Below are 19365 nucleotides of genomic sequence, written 5' to 3' on the forward strand. Positions count from 1 at the left end.
ACTAAAGAACCTGCGTCGTGGTTACAACCTGGACTGTAGTCATAGGACTTTTCGTAAACTTGAGACCATGCAGCACAGGCTTCCGTTGCACCTTCGACCGGTATTGTTGCCTCCTTATCGTCCCCCAGTGTCATGACACCTGCAGTACACCAGTCGTATTGAATGTCAATTTTTGGCCTGATGCGACAATTTTCGTCAGGCACCAAATTGAGTGCAATGGTAAAGCTCCAGTCAGATGGATCAGAAATATAACGCTCACCTGAATTTCTAGAGAATATAACACCTCCGTCAACAAGAAGTTTCAATTCTGTGAGGTACTTGATATCCATGAGAGTCTCTTTAGCTTTGAAGTTCACTGTGACATCATACGTGTCGCCACCAGTCCAGACAACTTCAGAGATTGAGATATCAGCAAGTGGTAGTCTGACGTTCTTAGAGTGAAAGGTGAAGTCCAAGTCAGGACATTCTTCTATAACCTCAGAACAGGTCTGACTAGTGAGTGCGTCAGTACCCAATGACAAGCCGATGATATTTGCAGCAATGAGAAGCGAATTGTAAAACTTCATCTGAAGATAAAAGTAGTTGGCCTTTTGATACTTGCAAATGAGAAATGGAGAGATCAAACGAATCGAATTGAATGAACACGAATCCTTTTATACTAAGAGTATATTGAAAGTGGATGTTCGTAAATGTATTCAATGTTCATCTTCAAATGCTCTAAGCGGTTGTGGTAACGCTACCCAGTGTTATGCAAAGCAGAAGCTGGCCACCTCAGAACTACATGAATGCAGGCGAATCTTTAACTCTCTTTTCCTGTTGACCTTACTGCCATGTTTCCATAGCGAGTTAATAAGCCGTTTCTCTTCTTTTGTGTTGAACATTTATCTCTTTTGGATCACTTCAAAACATGGACACATTGCAGGCGTATTTACATGTATTCACATGGCTAAAGTTAAAATTAGTGCTTAGCAAGAAAAGGACATCGACAAAATCACGCCTGAGGCATTTTACTTCTTTCCTGAGGTGGTCTAAACAGAATAATTGTACATATCAATTACTGGTTAATCGAAAGGTTAGAGCATTCCAAGCTACTCGACATTTTAATTATATTCCCAGTGTACGTATGTTTCTCCCAAGACAGACCCGTAATCTCTTTCTATGCATGCACAGACTCGGTTATGCACTGCGAAGAAATAAAGTTAAGGCGGTAACAATATCTGCTTAAGCGATCTAGATAGACGCATGCACGTTCCCGATCACCAGCGTTAGCACACATTGACGAGTGCGCTCTAACTATTTGGAAAACGAGCTTTGGGGAAAGGAAATGCGCTTCTTAAACTTTGAGTCTTGCACGACATAAATCTAATTATGCGAAACTTTAAATGAAACAACAGAGTTCCCTTTATGCATCTTTGGTGCACCTCTAACTTCGAAAATGCAAAGTGCTAACTTCCGAACAATGGACGAGAACCGAGCGCCATGTGTAATGGGAAGTGCTAAAAAAGACAACTCAAACCTATCAGATGTGATACATTGGTCAACTTCTTTCATTACTGAAGATATATTCTATGCTAATTATTACAACGGTACGGCGAGTATGACTCCCTGCTTATGAGCCAGGTGCTAGCTCCAATAAGCCCTTTTTAAGCTTGAAGCATTGTGATTTTGATGGCGTCACGGGATCATTCCATTGATAACTTCTTTACTTACTGCAAAGATATTCTATACATGACCAAAAGTTCTTTTTTTACTTTTCTGTGCGTTGGAAGTGTGAGAAATTAGTTAGCCTTGACGAACTTGAGCATTCCAGTAAGTTATCGTTACAAGACAGATATATGCATGCATATCAAAAGCTCGGATGCCCAAGACATTACATAAACAAGATTACTATTACATGGTTGGCATAAAGTTAATAGGCAAGAATAAACATATCTTTTTCTTGTCATTAAGAAATACTAACTTTCCATGCGCTAAACATCGCACAGCTACGTCCGAATGTGTAAGGTCCGACCCGTTCAGTAAATCAAGAGGGACAGAAAAAATAGTAAATATCACAAATTCTCTGGCGCCAGGTAACAGAATTAACGTAATATTTAAGTAAACTGCATATCTGTTGGTTTTCACAGGATCAGAATAAGCCTAGAATTAATTCTTACTCAGTACCAGTTTAATAGCTATGTCTATGTGTACCACATGATGCTTATTACCCACTTGAGCGATTCCAAGGCCCAATATCTTTAAGTTCGCTTAAATTTGTCTCGTGCTGCTTGAATTCAGTTAACTCTTTCATCAGATTAACCAAGCACCAATAGTGAATTTCCAAAGTCGACGTACATAACAATATATTCTTATTACCTACCTTTACAATGTATTTATGGTGGTCACTGAATGACAAAGTGCCAGAAATATTATAATCAAGGCTGTCTGAGGTCTCGTAAAACCAACAACTCGGGGCCTTTCTAACAATTGTATCGCAGAAACTACAACCAAAGAAAGAACCGCGAAGAAAAATAGAAAAGGCTAAATTTAGACAGGAAAGCAATGCTTGAAAGACCTGGAACACAGCTCTATTGCTTTTGATAAATTTGTTTTGTACGCAAGATCTTGAACCAAATCGCCTGTTATATCGGCGCTTCGAACGGCAAACTTGACGGCTGAATGTTCAATCCATACATGAGCCTACCTTGATTAATAATCGCAAAAGTTTCTCTATTTGGGTACTGCCTGAATGTCTGACATTGTTCATCAATAAAAATAGTTGAACAAATTAGACACATGTAAGATTCTAGCTTCCTAACAGCACAGATCCACTAAACTGAAGCAATGTATTACTAAAAAGGAGTCAGTCCAAATATATTCACACACTTACATAGCTTTGACTTTAAAATATGCGTTCTCTTGACTCTTGAGTGCTATTGTCTTGAGATCTGTTAGTCCTGTCATCCCTATTTTGGTATGTAATTTCCCTTAATACTGTACATTAACAAGACGTGAGATTCTGCAGTCTGACGCTCGACTCATATTATTTTGACTATAGCCTGCATTTCTGTAAGATAAGAACCTAAAAGCCTTTGACAAACTTCGGGAATGTGTATTTTAATGGTAACGTACAAATTGTATGTGTTCATATAGCATTGAATACTAAGTATAGCTTATGCGTAGGACGAATAACGTAACATTATTGTAGCGAATGCGTATCAAGATTTGATCGCGCAGTTCAAAGCGCGCATGCGTGAACTCACCTTTCCATGCCAATGCGTACGTGGCCGGGACAACCATGACAAAGAGCTGTCTAAATAATTTACGATACAATGTCAACAGAGACTGTTGGAAACCTTACTCCAGCCTCATGGAGATATTGAACAGTTATACGCGAGGACATCTGTGGACACAAGGGAAACCCAAAAGGGGAAGTGCATCAAGACAAAGGCGTCTAAACATCAGCTGTTCAACTCCATAAAGTCCACAACAGGTCTGAGCGTTAACCAAGCATTCCCGATTTTCTCGGATGTAGGCGAGGGAGACCGTAACGTTCTTGTTTTCCCAATTTTAGAATTTACAGAATTCTTGGGTATGGGTTTTGAAAAAGTTAGAACTTCTGAAGTGATTATGCTCCACGAATTTTGTTGAATTTCAACAACGCCTTACAATTCACGATGTCCAATCAAAGAACGTTGGTTGTCATTCAATTATATGTATCGATAAAAGTTATTTCAATTTAAAATTCTTTGTGAAGAGTGTCATTGGTGTTTAGGAATGTTCAATAAACATGCCCAATTTACTTCTTTGTAGCAGCAGCACCGTCCTTAGCACCCTCGCTGGCACCGCTGACAGAAGCAGAGACATACTCAACAGCATCGTTGACCGCCTTCTTTGCAGAGTCCAAATACTCGGAGGCGGTTTGCTCCAAACTCTTACCAGAGCCCTCGGCAGCACTTGCACCCTTTTCAGCACCGGAGGACACAGAGTCACCGAGCTGTTGACTGGTGGACTTGGTGTTATCTGGTTGTAAAGTACGGGCTGCCTTGTCCAAACCGTCAGTCACCCCCTCCTTTGCTTGCTGAGCGTACGATTTTTGGGAATCTGGGGTAATACCCTCTGCAATTTTGTCGGAAAAGTCTTTTCTACCTGCGTCAGCCATTGTGTATTGTGAGATTTGTTTTTAGTTATGATAGTATATAAGAAGAAGAACCAATTGATGAAATAGCGCACGGTCTGTTTCTTATATACTTGAGGAATAGACAAGAGGACATAGCAACCTTGGATGTTTAAGGGGGTGATTTTCAGTGCTCAGGTTTGAAGACCTTTGCTAATTTAAGACGAGTTGCTTGCTCCGTCGATTTTGACAAAGAGCAATTTTGCGGCAGAAACAGCAATTCAATCTCTTGTAATACATACTTGTAGTGATTGAGCTCCCAACTTGGCGAATACGTCATAATGCACGGCGTGTATAAGCAATGATAGTTTGGTGTTAAACGGTCTATGAATACCCGGTACTATGAGTAATTGTTCACGATTGGATTCAACTACTAAACCCTCACACCCTCAATAGATGCGGTCTTGCGGCGAACCGTATTCTACACAACATCCATATAGATCCCTAACGTTAATGACTCGGGAACATATGCAAGTTACGGATCTATCTCATCTCGTCTTACAGCGATGATCTCTTGAAAGATGCTCTTTTTGAGATCAACGAGTTAATGCCCCAAAAATGTCGTCATCGACATAAAGATCATTAGTTGTGACGACGCTGAGGAGGATAAAGGCCGATCGATTCGGATAAATTGTATTGTTTCGTATTGCAGTCTGTTGTATAATGTCTATTGTCTACTTTGTGATGTCATGTGCAAAGATGATAACTTACATAGATTTTTGTCAGTTGCCCTTTGTTCTCTACTCTTGCTATTGCGATTAGTTAGCAAAGTATGGCGAGCAAAGGTTTTCGCAGTTTGCGCAAAACATACGTTGCATAAAACCTCAAATTGGCATGAGTTTACGCCAATTGCGCAAAAATATGCACAGTGACAGAAAATGTGTCCTGTGACACGAAAACCTTCAAAGACAAAACACAATTACGAACAATTATGTCCGAATTGGGAAATGTATTGCGTCAAGGTTTCAGGGGGATTGAAAAACAGCGCAGAACAGGATGAGAACAATTGAACGAGATGGTTGGTGTTAAGGTAGTACTGATATTGGATTGTTCTTTAGGAATTACAGAACCAAAAGACAGCGAGGGAAGCAAATATCATATTGGATCACACGATGCCACTTCCAATAGATATTGACCAAGAGCGTGATTCTCGCAACAGGAGAGAGCTTGAAGAAGCGGGTCATGTCTACAATGATTCTGTCAATGCCACAACCTCAGCGTTCGATGAAGACGAAGACTTCGATGACGACTTCTATAGCAGTATAAATACGAGGATCCCCCTCATAACTGCAACCGCCTCTGGAAGGTCAAGGCTCGATGTTGGGCGCCAGTACAACCGATACATCAGAAGAAGCAATGTCAGACGGTTCTACACAAACAGTAATTCAAGCTCCCAACACTTTGGCCAAGACAGTGCAAACGATGACAATACAAACCTTGATAATACTTCCGAATTGCAAGATGAAGACCATTACACCGGGCTGATTGTACCGGACGCGGAATCAAGACCAGAAACAGGGTTCAACCTACCGTCTTCTTATCTGAGAAGATACGCCCTATCGCAGAGGAGTGCAACAAATGCTGCCTTATCTTCATCATCTACTGCTGCTTCTTTAACATCAAACCCTACTAGCAATAGAAGCAACGATGTGTATCAAGTTTCACCTGGTCGCACTTCTCTGCTCTCTGCATTAAACGCTGCGTCGTCAGAAGCTGTGTCGATGGATCTGTTGACCAACTCTGAATCGTCAATATTTAACCACTCTGAAACTGGATGTGGCACCTCTAAGAATCGTTCATACCTCCAGAGTATACCTCTATGCAAGACGTTGGATACTTTTCTATACCGAAGACGGGCAGCAGCAGTTAAATATGATAAGCAGAGGGTATGGAGAAGCTCAAATACGAAGAAGAGAAGCTTCAGGGCCGTTATTGGCGAAAAGGAACATGATCCATATGAGGAGTTCATGTTTGATGAGATTAGAATGTCACCAAATTCGTTTCTGAAAGCTGGTATTTGTTTTACTTGTGTCAACGAGGATATCTCTGTTGGAATAATCCACGTTGATCCGGTAAAATGCCAGGTTTCTGGGTTCTTGGAGTTTAAAGAGACACAATCTCTGAAGAAATGGATCAAATATTACGGTTCCTCAGCTATGAGGAGTAAACGTTTGGACTCTTCAACGACTGTTTTGGCGTTCACTGCAAACGTTGTTGATTTTGAGAGGTTTGACCTCAGATTCAAGTCACGTTCGTTCGATGCACTTATGGGGACGTATACACAAGAGTCCAGTGGGAATTACTATATCCCAAGAAAGGACGATTATTCTGTGATGTACTCCAACTTCATCAATCGACAGTTGTATAAATGGAGAATGTTGAAACCGTTCAAAGGGTTATCAGTGGAGCAGCACAAGGGGATAATGACTTGTACGAAATGCATTGCTAAGCTGCAATCGAGATATCAGCTCATGCACGTGTTTTTGGAGGGCGGTGATCATACAGAACTGTTGATGAGCTTGGATAAAAGATGCGGGACCTTGGAGGCTGTATCCGCTGGTGATTCTGATGCTATGAGCATGAGACGGTCGGCCATGGGGATCGTTCCAACATTGGATAGGGTAATGAGGTTCATACCAAACACCGCGAGATATGTGTCACCTAGTATCTCTATGAAATGAAGTACCAACCAGGTGATGGAAGTATATATACATATTACATATAACACAACTGTAAGATGGCCCCTCAAAAGCAGGAAGGAAGACAAAGGGAAAGCGAGAGGGGCATCTGTGGGAAGACAATGAATACAATGGACTGGGATATATGATCAGAACACTCAGTAGATTCATAACTATTTACATGAGGCGAAGCTTCCTCACCAGCCGCCATTCTCTTTTCTTCTATGTGCTAGCCATTCCTTCTTACACTCTCTATACGCCTTGAAGTATTCATAACACATCTCCCTGTCATAGTTGTTCGACTCCAAACATTTGATACTCATGTTCGCACTTTCTTGACATGGGTCGTAGTATCTGGAGGGCCCCTTGGCGGCAAACTTGGCCTTGTGGAAGTTGGAAGTTGGGTTATCAGGGTAATATTTGAACTCATCAACAGATCCCTTGGTGAAATCAACTTTGTCCTTGTCCTGTGTTACATCCGGCGCTGAGACCTTGAAGTCAGCATCACATTTTCTATCTTCGGTCTTCTCTGACATGTTGATATCGTTGGTTCGTGATCGAGGTGGCGTTTGGACAGGACGTGGGTGGGGGGTTCGATTTAAGGTGCACTAATGTCTCGTTTCCCGGAGACGCTTTTTCGAGACATTTTTTCCCACATTTTAGCGCTTTTCTGATTTTCTTTTGAAAGTGTGCTTGTTGCCCCGGTGATTGTGGAATTAAAGAGCAAAAAAAAAACTTTCAGCGATGAGCTTCCATAAAGAGACAGGAACGTATGAGGACTTGAGGGTTTGAAGAAGAATGGATACAGGCAAATGTTCAAGGTGTAAAGACAACGAAGCCACAGTTCTTTCCAGGAGGGAACTGTTCTGTCAAGACTGCTTTATAAGGTTTATCTGCGGTAAGCAGAGGAAGCACATGGGCAGTGATAGGTATAAAGTCAAGTTTAGTGACGATGTCAAGAGGGAGAAAGTTATATTACCTATGTCGTACGGTAAAAGCTCATTAGTGTTGCTCGATATATTAATATCGATGTTTGAAGAGCAGACGAAGAATCCTAGGGCCAAAATTGGCTTTGAGGTTGATGTTGTACACATTAACGATTCTAAAGTGATTAGTTATCAAAACGAGGTAGGGTCAGTCTTGAGAAAGTTGAAGAACCACTACGCTCTTGAAAAGTATCCGATCACTTTTACTGATGTGGGCATTGAAAGCATCCTTAATACGGGAGATGTATCTAGCTTGACTCTTCACAAGGACTTCACATCGACCTCAACAAGAGGCAGTTCTTCAGTCACCATGGATGATATCTTCGAAGGATGCCCAAATAGAGCTTCAAAGAAGGATATTCTAGATGTTATTGTTAAGCAGCTAATTGAGAGATATGCCGTGGCAAAAGGTGCGACTTCCATCTTGTGGGCGCATAGCATGACCTCTTTGGCCGATGAAGTCATAGCATTGACAGTTAAAGGACGTGGCTCGGAGATTTTCAAACAACTCACAGATGGCGTGGTTCCCTTTGGAGAATCAGAGATTGATGTTGTACATCCATTAAGGGACTGCTCACTAGGTGAAATTGAGAAGTTTGTCCAAATGAAAGGTTTAGAGGAGTTCTTACTAGTGCCATCAGATTCACCGGAAAGAATGATGAATAAACAAAAAACCATAAACGAGGTTGTGGAAAATTACTTCAAAACTGTTGATAGCTCAGATGATAATATTGTGTCAACCGTGGTGAAGACCGGTGCTAAGCTGGGAGAGCCTAGAAACTTTGATGGTAAAGTCTGTTCCATTTGTAATGGGAAGATATACAACGATCCAATGAATTGGCTAAAGAACATCACACATCATAGTAACCTACCACCGGAGACAGAGGTTGAGAAGGAGTCATTGAGAGAGTGGTTAGATATGAACACACAGACTGGGATAACTGACCAAGAATCTGCATCAACCAACGAAATTGACCTCTGTTATGGATGTGCCGTTACAGTGGGTGGATTCAAACAGGGTAAGATCGAATGGCCTGTAAGAAGAGATGCGAAACACGAGGTTGAGGCCATTTTAAGCGAGTTTATCATAGATGAGGAATAAATGTCTACTCTTATTTTGTGTCATATAACACCTGAACACCTAAAACCCAAACACCAACTAACCCGAACATCACAACTTTCTTGGATTGTCTCATCTTTGACATGAGTGTGTAAGCTATACAATGCTAGGATTAATGTATGTGATTAGAACCAACTGAAGCCATGTCTCGATTTATTCCTGAAGGCAAGAGTGATATGAAGGCACTGGAGCAGAGCGAAGCTCTGGCGTCTGCGAAATATGAATCGGAAGAGAAGGAAAAGGAAGCTGTCTCACTCTATGAACAGATGAGACGAAACCATATCATCAAGGAAAAGGAATTCCAAGAGAAGGTGAAACAGAGAAACCAACTCAACAAGATCGGCGAGAGGGAGCTCAGGTTTTACCAAGAGTTGGAGAAGAAGAAAGAGGAGAAAGAATTATCAAAGAAACGTGAGATTGAAGGAGAGCTCTCACGATTTGAAAGGTATGAATCAATGTGTATACAACACCAGCCAAGAAAAATCAAACATACTAACTCGCCAGCACAGCCTAAAGAAGTCCAAACTACAGGAAAGCAAATCTAACAGTGTTGCAAAGCTCAACCTTTCAAAGACCACCTCTATAAAGAAGAAAGTCACAGTGAAACCGAAGATAACAAAGACGAAGGAAAGCATTGCTCAAAATTCACCAAAAAAAGACTCAGAGCAACGAGGGGTGAACATCAAGCAAAGCAGAGCAAGTAGACTTGTAACAGGCTACTCATCATCCTCAGAAGAGGAGGATTAGAAATACAGTGGTGATGTGTGGATCATATGGCCAAAAATGTGTCTAAATATCCTAAATAGGAAATTACCGCATACGGCAACAACGTTCGTCGGTCGGGCAAAAAAAAAAGAAGCGAACTCTGGAACTTCCTTCATTGATACTCAAACGGTTTAACATTTACGAACTAATCAAACCATGTTGGGCCTTACTTCCCTTTCGCGCCCCTTCATCCAGTTCTCGAGCTCTGTGATAAGGCAAACGGTTCCAGCCGGAATCTTTGTTAGAACGATAATGAAGACTCACAAAGGTGCTGCAAAGAGATGGAGAAAAACTGCCAATGGCTTCAAGAGAGGCCAGGCTGCAAGAAACCATGGTAATACCGGCTGGAGCTCTGGTGTTCTGAAAGGTGATGGTTCTAAAGTGATGAGCACAAAGGAGCAGACCAAGAGACTCAAAAAATTGCTTCCATACCACTGAATGTGGGTCCGCAACATGTACATACATAACAACTACAACACGGTTCTTTTCATTATACATAATTACACCACTACAGATGTAGATTTCACCAAGGAGAGGTGTTGATATACCAATGATTTGTCCAGTTTATATCTTCTTCAACGAGGTTTCAGCGTTCTTCTCATCGTACTCGATATCGAGCCACTTGTTTGTAGCTGGATCTCTCTTAAGCTCGCCCGTAGGGTAGTAGTGGTAGTTGGTCTTGACGGAAATGGCAAATGGAACGTTATCAAATGACACCAGTTTCAGCTTGCAGTAAGTGTTGGTGCCGATGGTTCTAACAACTCTCACAAAGTCATCAACAGTTGGCGTTGCCACACCGTTGACGTGCGTGATGAAGTTTGTTGGATTGATACCATAACCAGCTGCTGGTGAACCTTTAGGTCTAGCTGTAACATAGACCTGTGATGGGAGATTCAGCATGGACTGACGAACTGCATGGTGTGGAGCTTGGACAACGACACCAGACCAAATGGCAATATGGTCTGTAGACTTGATCTCGGCTGTTGAAACCTCCAGATCCATCTCTCTCTTTCTTCTGACAATCTTGAACGTAAGAGTATCCTTGTCATAACATCTGTTGATATCATTTTGATCGAAAACTTGCTTGCCGTCGATAGATAAGACAACATCCAGATGTTCCAATTCCGGTTTGTGTTGATCCTCAGGGACTGCGGATCTAGAGACTGCCATGAATTGGAAGCGATCTCTTCCAGAGTCTTCAACCTTCTTGATCCACTCATCGGATACACCTAAAACTCTGGCTTGGTCCAGTGAAATGGCATAGAACTCAGAGTCGACAATCTTGATGACTGGAATATCAGAGGTGGTTTGTAGTTTTTCTATAATGTGCTTAACCTCTGTGACATCAATGCCCATTTTATAGATCGTATCGTGGCCTTCACGGCATTCACCCAAGAAGGATAGCCAAAACGCCCTAATGGTACCATCTTCATCGGCAATGACACCAGATCCACACTCATCACTCAAGTTTGTAGCCAAAGACACAGTTTCCATATTCGTACCTCTATAACGAGGAGAATAGGTGTTTCTAGGAACATTCACAGATGAAATATCAGAAACCTTTGTCTCTGTAGACACAACCCTGAAGTTTTGATTGAAGCCAATGAATGTGCACTTGTCACCCCTCTTCAGAGGAACATCGCTGAACTTTGGGGTTCTAACATCTCCAATGATCAAAGAAGGATCGTACTTAACAATGGCGTAGTTTTGAGTTGGATGTAGGAAGACAACAGTGCCTGGAATTACCAAAGATTCAGCCACTGTGATTTGTATATCGAGACAGTCATGTGGTACGTGAAGCCTGGAAACAAGAAGGTATCCCTTCTCAGAATCAATCACCACGCCAAATCCTCTCTTTCTCGATGACGGGAATGAGTCCACAGGGATATGGATATATGTTGTCACCACCATAAACGATCTACTCAACTTGGCACACCCGGGGTGGTCGACTGGGATGTCGACAAATTTGACACTCTTTGGCTGTGGAGGGATAGGTGGCAGAGGGTCTCCTAACTCTGTGAAGTCCCAAAGGCCCGTCTTGTCATTTCTAACAGCCAGTCGGAAACTCGAGCACCAATGACGGTCCACATAGATTGTTGCCATGGAGTTTGAGTGCAGATCTGAGATATGACGGAACGTGATTGGGATTCTTGATCTGTCAGGTATCTGCTTCATAACGTCTATGAACTGATCCAGGTCTTTGATATCGATGTCGTTCACCGTGTCAAGCATCCAGCCCACGGGCTCATTTCTGTTCAAGAAGAAAGAGCCTGTAGCGTTGTTGACAAAAACACCCTGGACAGGAATAGCATAGAGTCTCGCCATTTGATAACTCAGGTCGTTGAAACTAGCACCCGCAACTTCTAAGTATCTATCTGGGGTTATTGCGTGCAGGTCGCCAACTTTACATTTGACTGTAACATCAGTGCCACTTCTCTGTAAGCACAATTCGATCTCCTCGCCCACGGAGGAGTCCAAGATGTCATCAACGGTAATGAAAGTGGAAATGTCCAGCCCGTTGATTGAGATCAAGGTGTCACCTTCTTCAATTAGTCCGTGTGCAGGGCCTCCAGGAAGCACCAATTCGGCACAGAGCAGGCCAATGCTCTTCGGGAACTTCTCTCTCGCTTTCCTCTCTGCTTCATCTGTCAATCCAAAACGACGACACTCATCGTATGGTTTCAACACCCACTGGACTTGAATAGTGCCTCGTGTGACTGGCTTGTCGTCCTGGATACATTTAAGAGCTCTGACGACTCTCCATAACGGCAAGAAGAAGTCAGTGGACGCCTCTGTAGACCCTCCAGCTTGCAAAGCCACCGCATAGCCATCTATATTAACCACTGGGGACCCACTGGACCCACCAGAAGCACTTGCCGCTGCTTGGATATACTCTGTGTTGAAATCATTATAGGTAAGATCACCATAGGCAGGCGCATCACGATCCAATCTCGATATGAATCCACTCAAGATTGACAGCTTCTCACCAGCATCATTACCAACAACCCTAATCTCACAGCCAACCTGTGCCAACTCAGGCCTCAGCTCCAAGGACTTGACATCCATATATTTGATATCTTTCGGGTCAAACTTCAAGAAGCCGAAATCGTGAACAGGGTCCCTGTATATCGGTATCACGTCGACTTCCTCATGGTTATCGAAGATGACGGATCCCACAAACGGACCAGTACCCACAACGTGTCTATTCGTCAAGATGATACCTCTTTCGCTGTCAACAACAAACCCTGTGGCTTCGCTGAGCACCGACGGGTCACAGTCAAAGTTCGAGGTCTGGGAAAAGTGCACCGCAACAACACACTTCACCACGTTGTCGATCGTGCGATGCCACTGCTGTCCTTGTTCGCCGTGAGCCTGGTACCGTGCTGTGGTCGTATGGCCATTCATAGCCTCGTCTATAAAGTCATCGTCATCCGCACTAACGTCCAGTGCCATGTTGTCAGAAGATGAGTCCAGAGCGATCTCCTCGCCCATCGAGAGGTCGCTGCTGATCCTCTGGACCTTGATCTTCTTTTCAGAGCTCACAGTCGTCCTCTTAACCGTCATCTGCCCACAGGATCCTTTTCTGTCTTCTCCTCTGCGTGCTGAGCAGGCTCGTTGTTAGGCTCGTTGTTGGGCTTTGTTTACGAAAATTTTCTAGCGAGAGCCAGGGAGAGAGATTTTTTCGTGCCTGCCCACAGCGTAGGTTCTGTAGGCGGGGCCTGTTCTGTAGGCGGGCCTAACCGTCTGCCTACACAGAGAGAACAACACGCCGTTGAATCGTTGATGTTTTATTCCATATTAACTAAGCGCTATTGAGTATGTGATTGAGCCATTCCTCTTGATCATGAAGTAGTTCTTCTGAGCTGAACTTGTAGTTGTGAAGCATGTTACCACCGATGTTGATGGAGCTGGTGTCATGCGCATCATGCTCCTTCTTTAAGCATTTGAACCATCGCAGATGGTCCACCAGGGGCCTTGTTATTTCGATGCTTTGCTTGACATCACTCAGCATGAGCCCTCCTTTTTGCAAGTTGAACATTGTCTTGATGGCGTTGGTCTTTGAGCCCACCACCGCAGCCAGCAGCTTGTTGTTAACAACGAGATAGCAGTTCAGTATGAGGCCACAGATCAGGATCCATTCGTTGGCAACTTTATAGCAGTACTTGTGATATGTTTCCAGTACGTTATTTGCCAGAGTGGAGTCCAATTGGAATTTATTGCACAGAACAACGATTTCTCTTGTTGTCAGTAGCAAGAGGTGTCTCTCCGTGTCAATGGACGTTCCGGCAACGTCCCTCAAAGACTCGGTAACCTTTGACGTTGTAGATGGCGAGCCTGGATCGCTCTGTAACAGCGAGGGCATTCTCTTTTCAAGGTTCTTCATGAATTTACTTTTATTCTTGGATCCTGGAGGACGGCCTTTTCCTCTTTTAACAGGCGATGGAGTCGTGGTTGGAGTCGGCGTGGGACTCTGATCCGCAAGTTGGGATGCTCGAAGCGAAGGTGACTGTAACATTGGTGTTGTAGCTGTATCCAAATCAACAATTCTGGCCTTTGAAGGAGTACTTATGGGCGTATTCGAAGAACTGCCCAGCCCGTCCAGTTTCGTCATGAAGGTCGTTACAAGTTCATTGATCAGTTTCGGAGGCAGGGGAACGTTTGAAACAGACGCAGGCGTCAGATTCAACCTACTTGACAGCTTTGTCACCGCAACGATCGCACACAGATGATGCCTTGCGAGTTCCTGCTGTTGTCTTAAGGGAATCTTCTGTCTCGAGGATGCATACAACCTTGATGTTAGTTGTTTCAACTCAGCCGGTATCGCGCCAGAAAGATCAGGTGCAACGTCCCTGATAGCACAGTCCAGCGTATTGTTCATCAGCGACGGTGGAATCAACAGAAATAAACCATGTATCTCTCAAAAGAACCCTGGGAATGGACATCTGTTTCTATAAAACCGTCGCATGCTAACGCTCTGCCTGTAGTTTATCCGTCTGCTGCCCGTAACAAAAACTGGCCTGGAGAGAAAAAAAGCTTCAGGGAAAAACAAAATCAACACTTCCCCCCTGAAAAGGAAATCAGAACAAGGTGAAGGCTTTGAAAAGAGGACAAACAAGATGCTTAGACAATTCACTCCCCGCCCATGTGTGCTGAGAAGCATTTCTCAGACGCAATTCAGGGCGATTTCCAAAGCTGCCGGCGAAGTTGTTCAGAAACAGGAAGAGCACGGAGAGTTGCCTAAGGAGCTCATCAGCGGAGCACCACTGGAGCTGATCACCGAGAGGGTTGTTAGAATCTTCAAGGATGCTAAGCCAGCTACCCAGAGCGGTAACTGGGGACAGCACTTCTGGAAGCTTGACTGGGACGTGCTTGGTAAGGGCAACCGTTGGGAGAACGATCTCATTGGTTACCAGTCGTCCGGTGATTACATGTAAGTATTGGCGGTGCCGTCACTTTGAAACATAAGACACAGCGTACTAACGGAGCACTCTTTACTCTTTGAAACAGGCAAGGAACCATCATGAAGTTTGATACAAAGGAGGCTGCCATCAAGTTTGCACAAGGCCAAGGCTGGAGTTTTATTGTTGAGGAGCCAAACGTGAGAAGATTCAAGCAAAAGGACTACTCCAGAAACTTCTACCATTCTAAGGGCAAGTTGAAACACGTCAGAACCAAATGATGTGAGATGTTATTCACCCCGACACATTTATTTATTCTTCCACTTATTTATTACACCGTTCTTTATATATATAACAGAAAACATTGTTTAAACCAGTCATTCCAATAGGACTTTATGCCAGTTCAAAGTAGGCGAGTACATGCTATTACACCGTACGGGCCACACAGGATGGAGTATCCTTTCAGTTTCAACGAGAGCGAAAAAAAAAACAAGTAAAACAATGCAAAACAAATCAAAACAAACAAGGCGATATACAACCCACAAGGAGAAACAACAGGGCGGTTAGGTCATTCGAAAGGTGTAAGCGAGGCGGTTTCCTTCAACTATCGATTTATTGTGTCGTGTTGCTACTCTGTGTGTCTGTGTGTGGAGTTGTTTTCGAAAGTTGACTGTTGCCTTTATCGCAATTGAGAGAGGAAGAGGAAGGCGTTTGAAGAACGAGGAAGCGGTTAGACTACAGCCGGAGAGTAAGAGCCAGCAATGTCCAGAAGACCGTATTTTGCACCCAACAGGTACAGAAAGTCACGAGGGGATTCCTATATCCCTTCAAGAGGCACACATCTTCCTTCACCAGAGAGATTACCAGTAGAGAGGAACCACCACACGGACAGGTCGTACGATAGAGATCGCTACTTCTCCCAGAGGGATAGAGGTGACGCGAAATATGCTTCATACAGTTCAAAGTTCAACCCTAGAGAGCAGACGTCGATGTCAAGAACCACGAGCAGTTCTTCAACGTCTGTTAAGTCTACTTCGTCTTCAGCGACGATTCACGATTCAGCTTCCTTGTCTACTGCAACCTCCAAAAACGCGGTGTTGCAATCACCACCGTTGTCCAAATGGGAGAGTGATACAAATTTCGATATTACCAAATGGAAAGATCAAAAGCATCTGTTGCACAATGGCCAACTGACAGACCCTAATGCCATATGTATGGCTGATAGACCCGCGATCCATGCAGTTTATGACCCCGAAGTTAAAAAGGACGAGTCAAAGGGCAAGACAATCGTGTATAAGTCGTATCCCAAAGATTCCGTACCCAAGACGAAGGATCCAAGGCAAAGGCACCATCAGAGCACTCCAAAGAGACACAAGAAAATTCCATACAAATCGCTACCAATTCCGAAGTTCTTGTACGATAAGAATTCTGTCGGGCCTGAACCTCCTTCAGAAATCGTCATCTCGGGATTGGGGAACCTATGGAATGAGACGTATTTGAGAAACCAGGTTTCTTCTTTCGGTAGAATTGAAGAATACGATAACATCATGGACTTGTCTACTGGTATGCTATTGGGTATAGTTAGGGTCAAATTTGGCGGATCCATTGATAAGGCTAGTAGGTGTGCTCAGAAAGCCACTGATGGGTTAAACAATATGACCTTTGAAGGAAAGAAGATACAAGCAGTATTACAAAGGGACTCACAAACCCTCGAAACTGTGAAGAAGAAAGAAATCACTAAAAGATTGGTGAAACAGAAGAAGCTGGAGATGAAGACAGCCCCTGCACCAACTGCACCAAAAGCTCAGTTGGATGCTATAGCTAGAAGAGATGCAAAGAGGGAATTAATAAAGAAACAAGTTGCTGAACAAAAGGCGCCACATGTGAAACAATCACAACAAGACACCAAGGAGGCTTTTGTTATTCCTAACGAAATTTCTAAATACGTCAAAGGCAGACCTTTTTTGTTCATTGATCGCAAAAGCACGTATGACAAGATAAGTAAGGATGACTTGAAGGACTATTTGAACAGATATGACTGGACCAGAATATTGGAAGAACCAATGGGCTTTTTTGTTGTTTATAACTCCCCAAATGAAGCTAGACGCTGTCTACGAGCAGAAAATGGCCAGCGTCTAAGGACAATCAAGTTGGATATTAACTTACTCTTGCCAGAAGATTACACCATAGAGGAATCAAAAGAGGAGGAAAGACCAGCGGATCCGGTTGAAGAGGCAACGTTGAATTTGACCAAAGAATTCGAAGTTGCATTGTTGAAGGATATCAGAACTAAGATCATTGCTCCAGCCGTATTGAAATGCTTAAACATCGATAACTATCCAAATCTTAAAGAGAAAATCGAACCAGTAATACCAACTCTACCTTTGCAATCCAAGACAATGTTGAAGGAGGAGTCTGAGGAGGCTAAGTCATATGTCAGCGAGGTTGCAGATGACGTTTTCTCCTTACAGAGGGTGTTCCCCAAATTACCATCCTTTAAGAAGAAGACAGATCATCCTTTCAAGAAGTTAACAAAGGCGAAGAGAACAAGAAAACTTGATACTCTACCACTCAGTTACAAATTAAATTTCGAAGATGACGAGGATACCGAAAGTGGAACATCTAGACCTGAAACTCCACAATTAGAGGAAGATGGCCAACCAAAGAGAAAGAAACCAAAGACGAAAGAGCCTATTTTGTACTCTTCATCAGAGGAAGAAGAAGAGGAGGAGGAAGGGGAAGGAGAATCAGCGAAGGATTCTGTTCCTACAACTCCTGAAGCCACTCAGGCATCTGTCAAGCCAAATGAACCGGTCGAAGAACTCAAAGACATTGAGATGGCAGATGTCGATACTTCTGCAACAGAAACTGATGAGGATTACTCAAAGGTTGATCCTTTACACCGTCCAACGGTTACAGACATTCCAATACCTGTCTATGATGAACCTTTACTCGATCATCTGAACTTAGAAGCTATCAAGAATGTCATCAAAGATGATGAGGATTTGAATCTTCTAAGGAGTGTGTTGGCAAGTGTCGAAGAAACTCCAATCAAGGGATCTGTTAAATATTGGGCATGGAAACAAAGACAGATTGAAATCTCAAATACAACTCTTAAGCTGGAACAATTGCCAGAAAGCCTTAGAAATAAGACGGGGGCTCAAAGGAGTGAAGGTTACTTCAAGATTCAGGATGAAATTAAAGCAGAGTACCTTCCTCACAGAAAAAGAGTCCATGACCCACTGGCAACCATTCAACATGAAAATGAAGAGAATGAATCCTCAAAGGTTCAAAGCTCTAGAGTCAATCGTGCCAATAACAGAAGATTTGCCTATGAGGTTAGTAACTTCAACACTGAGAATGAGATTTTGAAATTAAATCAACTGAACAAGAGAAAGAAACCCGTATCGTTCGCAAGATCAGCCATCCATAACTGGGGGCTATATGCTCTTGAACCAATTGCAGCTAAGGAAATGATTATTGAATACGTTGGTGAACGTATTCGACAACAAGTTGCCGAAGTGAGGGAAAGGGCATACTTAAAATCTGGTATTGGTTCTTCTTATTTGTTCAGAGTAGATACAGACACTGTGATCGATGCTACGAAGAAAGGTGGCATTGCAAGATTCATCAACCATTGTTGTGTCCCAAGCTGTACCGCTAAGATCATCAAAGTGGATGGACAGAAGCGTATTGTCATTTACGCCTTACGCGACATTGGTGCCAATGAGGAATTGACTTACGACTACAAATTTGAAAGGGATGAAAACGATAATGAGCGTGTTAGATGTCTATGTGGTGCACCAGGGTGCAAAGGATACTTGAACTAATTGTAATAATCCACATAAGGAAACATGTTTTGCTTGTAGTTTGTCTCCATTCAATGTTGATGCGTTACGCGTGTTGGGACGCGTACGTGTGCTGGTGAAAAAAAAAAAAAAGCCGTCAGACATAAAACTTCCACCTCTCATCAGCGAAATGGTTGAGATATAATACCGAGCAATAGCATCAAGACAGCGACAGACAGAGAATGTTGGTGAGGAACTATGCTCCACGTTTCTGTCGAAGTCTTTGTTCAAGATCATTCACAAGCTGTCAGGTGATACTACGAGATGAGCCACACCGGATCAGTGTTACAACTACACCACCTCCACCAGTTGTGTCTAATTTCAAGCTTACAGATCTCCCCAAGAGAAAGGCGTCCAAGGAACCGAAGGCCGAAGCACCTGTTTCTAAAGCAACTAATTCGATAAACCTGAAT

General features: G+C 43.1%; 11 protein-coding genes across 11 annotated transcripts; 6 read left to right on the plus strand and 5 right to left on the minus strand.

The window, feature by feature from the left end:
• Positions 1 to 10: 10 nt before the first annotated feature.
• Positions 11 to 566, minus strand: CYBJADRAFT_174667 (uncharacterized protein; the record flags this gene model as incomplete). Its single annotated transcript, XM_020216612.1, has 1 exon — positions 11 to 566. A coding segment is annotated over one exon (556 nt), but the record flags the coding sequence as incomplete, so codon positions are not given.
• A 3049-nt stretch (positions 567 to 3615) lies between these two features.
• Positions 3616 to 4364, minus strand: HSP12 (lipid-binding protein HSP12). The gene has a single exon (XM_020215605.1). The coding sequence runs from the start codon at positions 4139 to 4141 to the stop codon at positions 3779 to 3781; it is 363 nt and encodes a 120-aa protein (XP_020069055.1). The 5' UTR covers positions 4142 to 4364; the 3' UTR covers positions 3616 to 3778.
• Positions 4365 to 5183: 819 nt separating this feature from the next.
• On the plus strand, positions 5184 to 6981 carry CYBJADRAFT_169035 (uncharacterized protein; the record flags this gene model as incomplete). The annotated part of the gene is made up of 1 exon (XM_020215606.1): positions 5184 to 6981. A coding segment is annotated over exon 1 (1564 nt), but the record flags the coding sequence as incomplete, so codon positions are not given.
• Positions 6982 to 7031: 50 nt separating this feature from the next.
• COX23 (Cox23p) lies at positions 7032 to 7316 on the minus strand (the record flags this gene model as incomplete). The annotated part of the gene is made up of 1 exon (XM_020212198.2): positions 7032 to 7316. A coding segment is annotated over one exon (285 nt), but the record flags the coding sequence as incomplete, so codon positions are not given.
• A 299-nt stretch (positions 7317 to 7615) lies between these two features.
• NCS2 (Ncs2p) lies at positions 7616 to 8924 on the plus strand (the record flags this gene model as incomplete). Its single annotated transcript, XM_020215607.1, has 1 exon — positions 7616 to 8924. The coding sequence occupies exon 1, from the start codon at positions 7633 to 7635 to the stop codon at positions 8920 to 8922; it is 1290 nt and encodes a 429-aa protein (XP_020069058.1). The 5' UTR covers positions 7616 to 7632.
• Positions 8925 to 9060: 136 nt separating this feature from the next.
• Positions 9061 to 10125, plus strand: FYV6 (Fyv6p). Its single transcript, XM_020215608.1, has 2 exons — positions 9061 to 9385; positions 9450 to 10125. Exons 1-2 carry the CDS (start codon positions 9084 to 9086, stop codon positions 9685 to 9687), a joined length of 540 nt encoding a protein of 179 aa, XP_020069059.1. The 5' UTR covers positions 9061 to 9083; the 3' UTR covers positions 9688 to 10125.
• On the plus strand, positions 9862 to 10143 carry MRP35 (mitochondrial 54S ribosomal protein bL35m; the record flags this gene model as incomplete). Its single annotated transcript, XM_020212937.1, has 1 exon — positions 9862 to 10143. One exon carries the CDS (start codon positions 9862 to 9864, stop codon positions 10141 to 10143), a length of 282 nt encoding a protein of 93 aa, XP_020069060.1.
• Positions 10144 to 10180: 37 nt separating this feature from the next.
• Positions 10181 to 13323, minus strand: NMA111 (Nma111p). The gene has a single exon (XM_020215609.1). It carries the CDS (start codon positions 13267 to 13269, stop codon positions 10270 to 10272), a length of 3000 nt encoding a protein of 999 aa, XP_020069061.1. The 5' UTR covers positions 13270 to 13323; the 3' UTR covers positions 10181 to 10269.
• A 157-nt stretch (positions 13324 to 13480) lies between these two features.
• Positions 13481 to 14613, minus strand: ORC6 (origin recognition complex subunit 6). Its single transcript, XM_020215610.1, has one exon. It carries the CDS (start codon positions 14582 to 14584, stop codon positions 13508 to 13510), a length of 1077 nt encoding a protein of 358 aa, XP_020069062.1. The 5' UTR covers positions 14585 to 14613; the 3' UTR covers positions 13481 to 13507.
• A 49-nt stretch (positions 14614 to 14662) lies between these two features.
• Positions 14663 to 15483, plus strand: CYBJADRAFT_186276 (ETC complex I subunit). Its single transcript, XM_020217207.1, has 2 exons — positions 14663 to 15136; positions 15214 to 15483. The coding sequence occupies exons 1-2, from the start codon at positions 14823 to 14825 to the stop codon at positions 15383 to 15385; spliced, it is 486 nt and encodes a 161-aa protein (XP_020069063.1). The 5' UTR covers positions 14663 to 14822; the 3' UTR covers positions 15386 to 15483.
• Positions 15484 to 15499: 16 nt separating this feature from the next.
• Positions 15500 to 18961, plus strand: SET1 (histone methyltransferase SET1). The gene has a single exon (XM_020215611.1). It carries the CDS (start codon positions 15866 to 15868, stop codon positions 18932 to 18934), a length of 3069 nt encoding a protein of 1022 aa, XP_020069064.1. The 5' UTR covers positions 15500 to 15865; the 3' UTR covers positions 18935 to 18961.
• The last annotated feature ends 404 nt before the right edge of the window (positions 18962 to 19365 follow it).

The sequence above is a fragment of the Cyberlindnera jadinii genome (assembly GCF_001661405.1).
Source record: "Cyberlindnera jadinii NRRL Y-1542 unplaced genomic scaffold CYBJAscaffold_13, whole genome shotgun sequence".
NCBI lineage: Eukaryota > Fungi > Ascomycota > Saccharomycetes > Phaffomycetales > Wickerhamomycetaceae > Williopsis > Williopsis jadinii.

Excerpts from the sequence above, each read along its gene's own strand:
- HSP12 (XM_020215605.1), bottom strand. The coding sequence starts at position 4,141 with ATGGCTGACGCAGGTAGAAAAGACTTTTCCGACAAAATTGCAGAGGGT.
- FYV6 (XM_020215608.1), top strand. The coding sequence starts at position 9,084 with ATGTCTCGATTTATTCCTGAAGGCAAGAGTGATATGAAGGCACTGGAG. Across the intron at positions 9,386-9,449 it reads GAGCTCTCACGATTTGAAAG|CCTAAAGAAGTCCAAACTAC; the intron begins GTATGAATCAAT and ends TCGCCAGCACAG.
- NMA111 (XM_020215609.1), bottom strand. The coding sequence starts at position 13,269 with ATGACGGTTAAGAGGACGACTGTGAGCTCTGAAAAGAAGATCAAGGTC.
- ORC6 (XM_020215610.1), bottom strand. The coding sequence starts at position 14,584 with ATGAACAATACGCTGGACTGTGCTATCAGGGACGTTGCACCTGATCTT.
- CYBJADRAFT_186276 (XM_020217207.1), top strand. The coding sequence starts at position 14,823 with ATGCTTAGACAATTCACTCCCCGCCCATGTGTGCTGAGAAGCATTTCT. Across the intron at positions 15,137-15,213 it reads CAGTCGTCCGGTGATTACAT|GCAAGGAACCATCATGAAGT; the intron begins GTAAGTATTGGC and ends TCTTTGAAACAG.
- SET1 (XM_020215611.1), top strand. The coding sequence starts at position 15,866 with ATGTCCAGAAGACCGTATTTTGCACCCAACAGGTACAGAAAGTCACGA.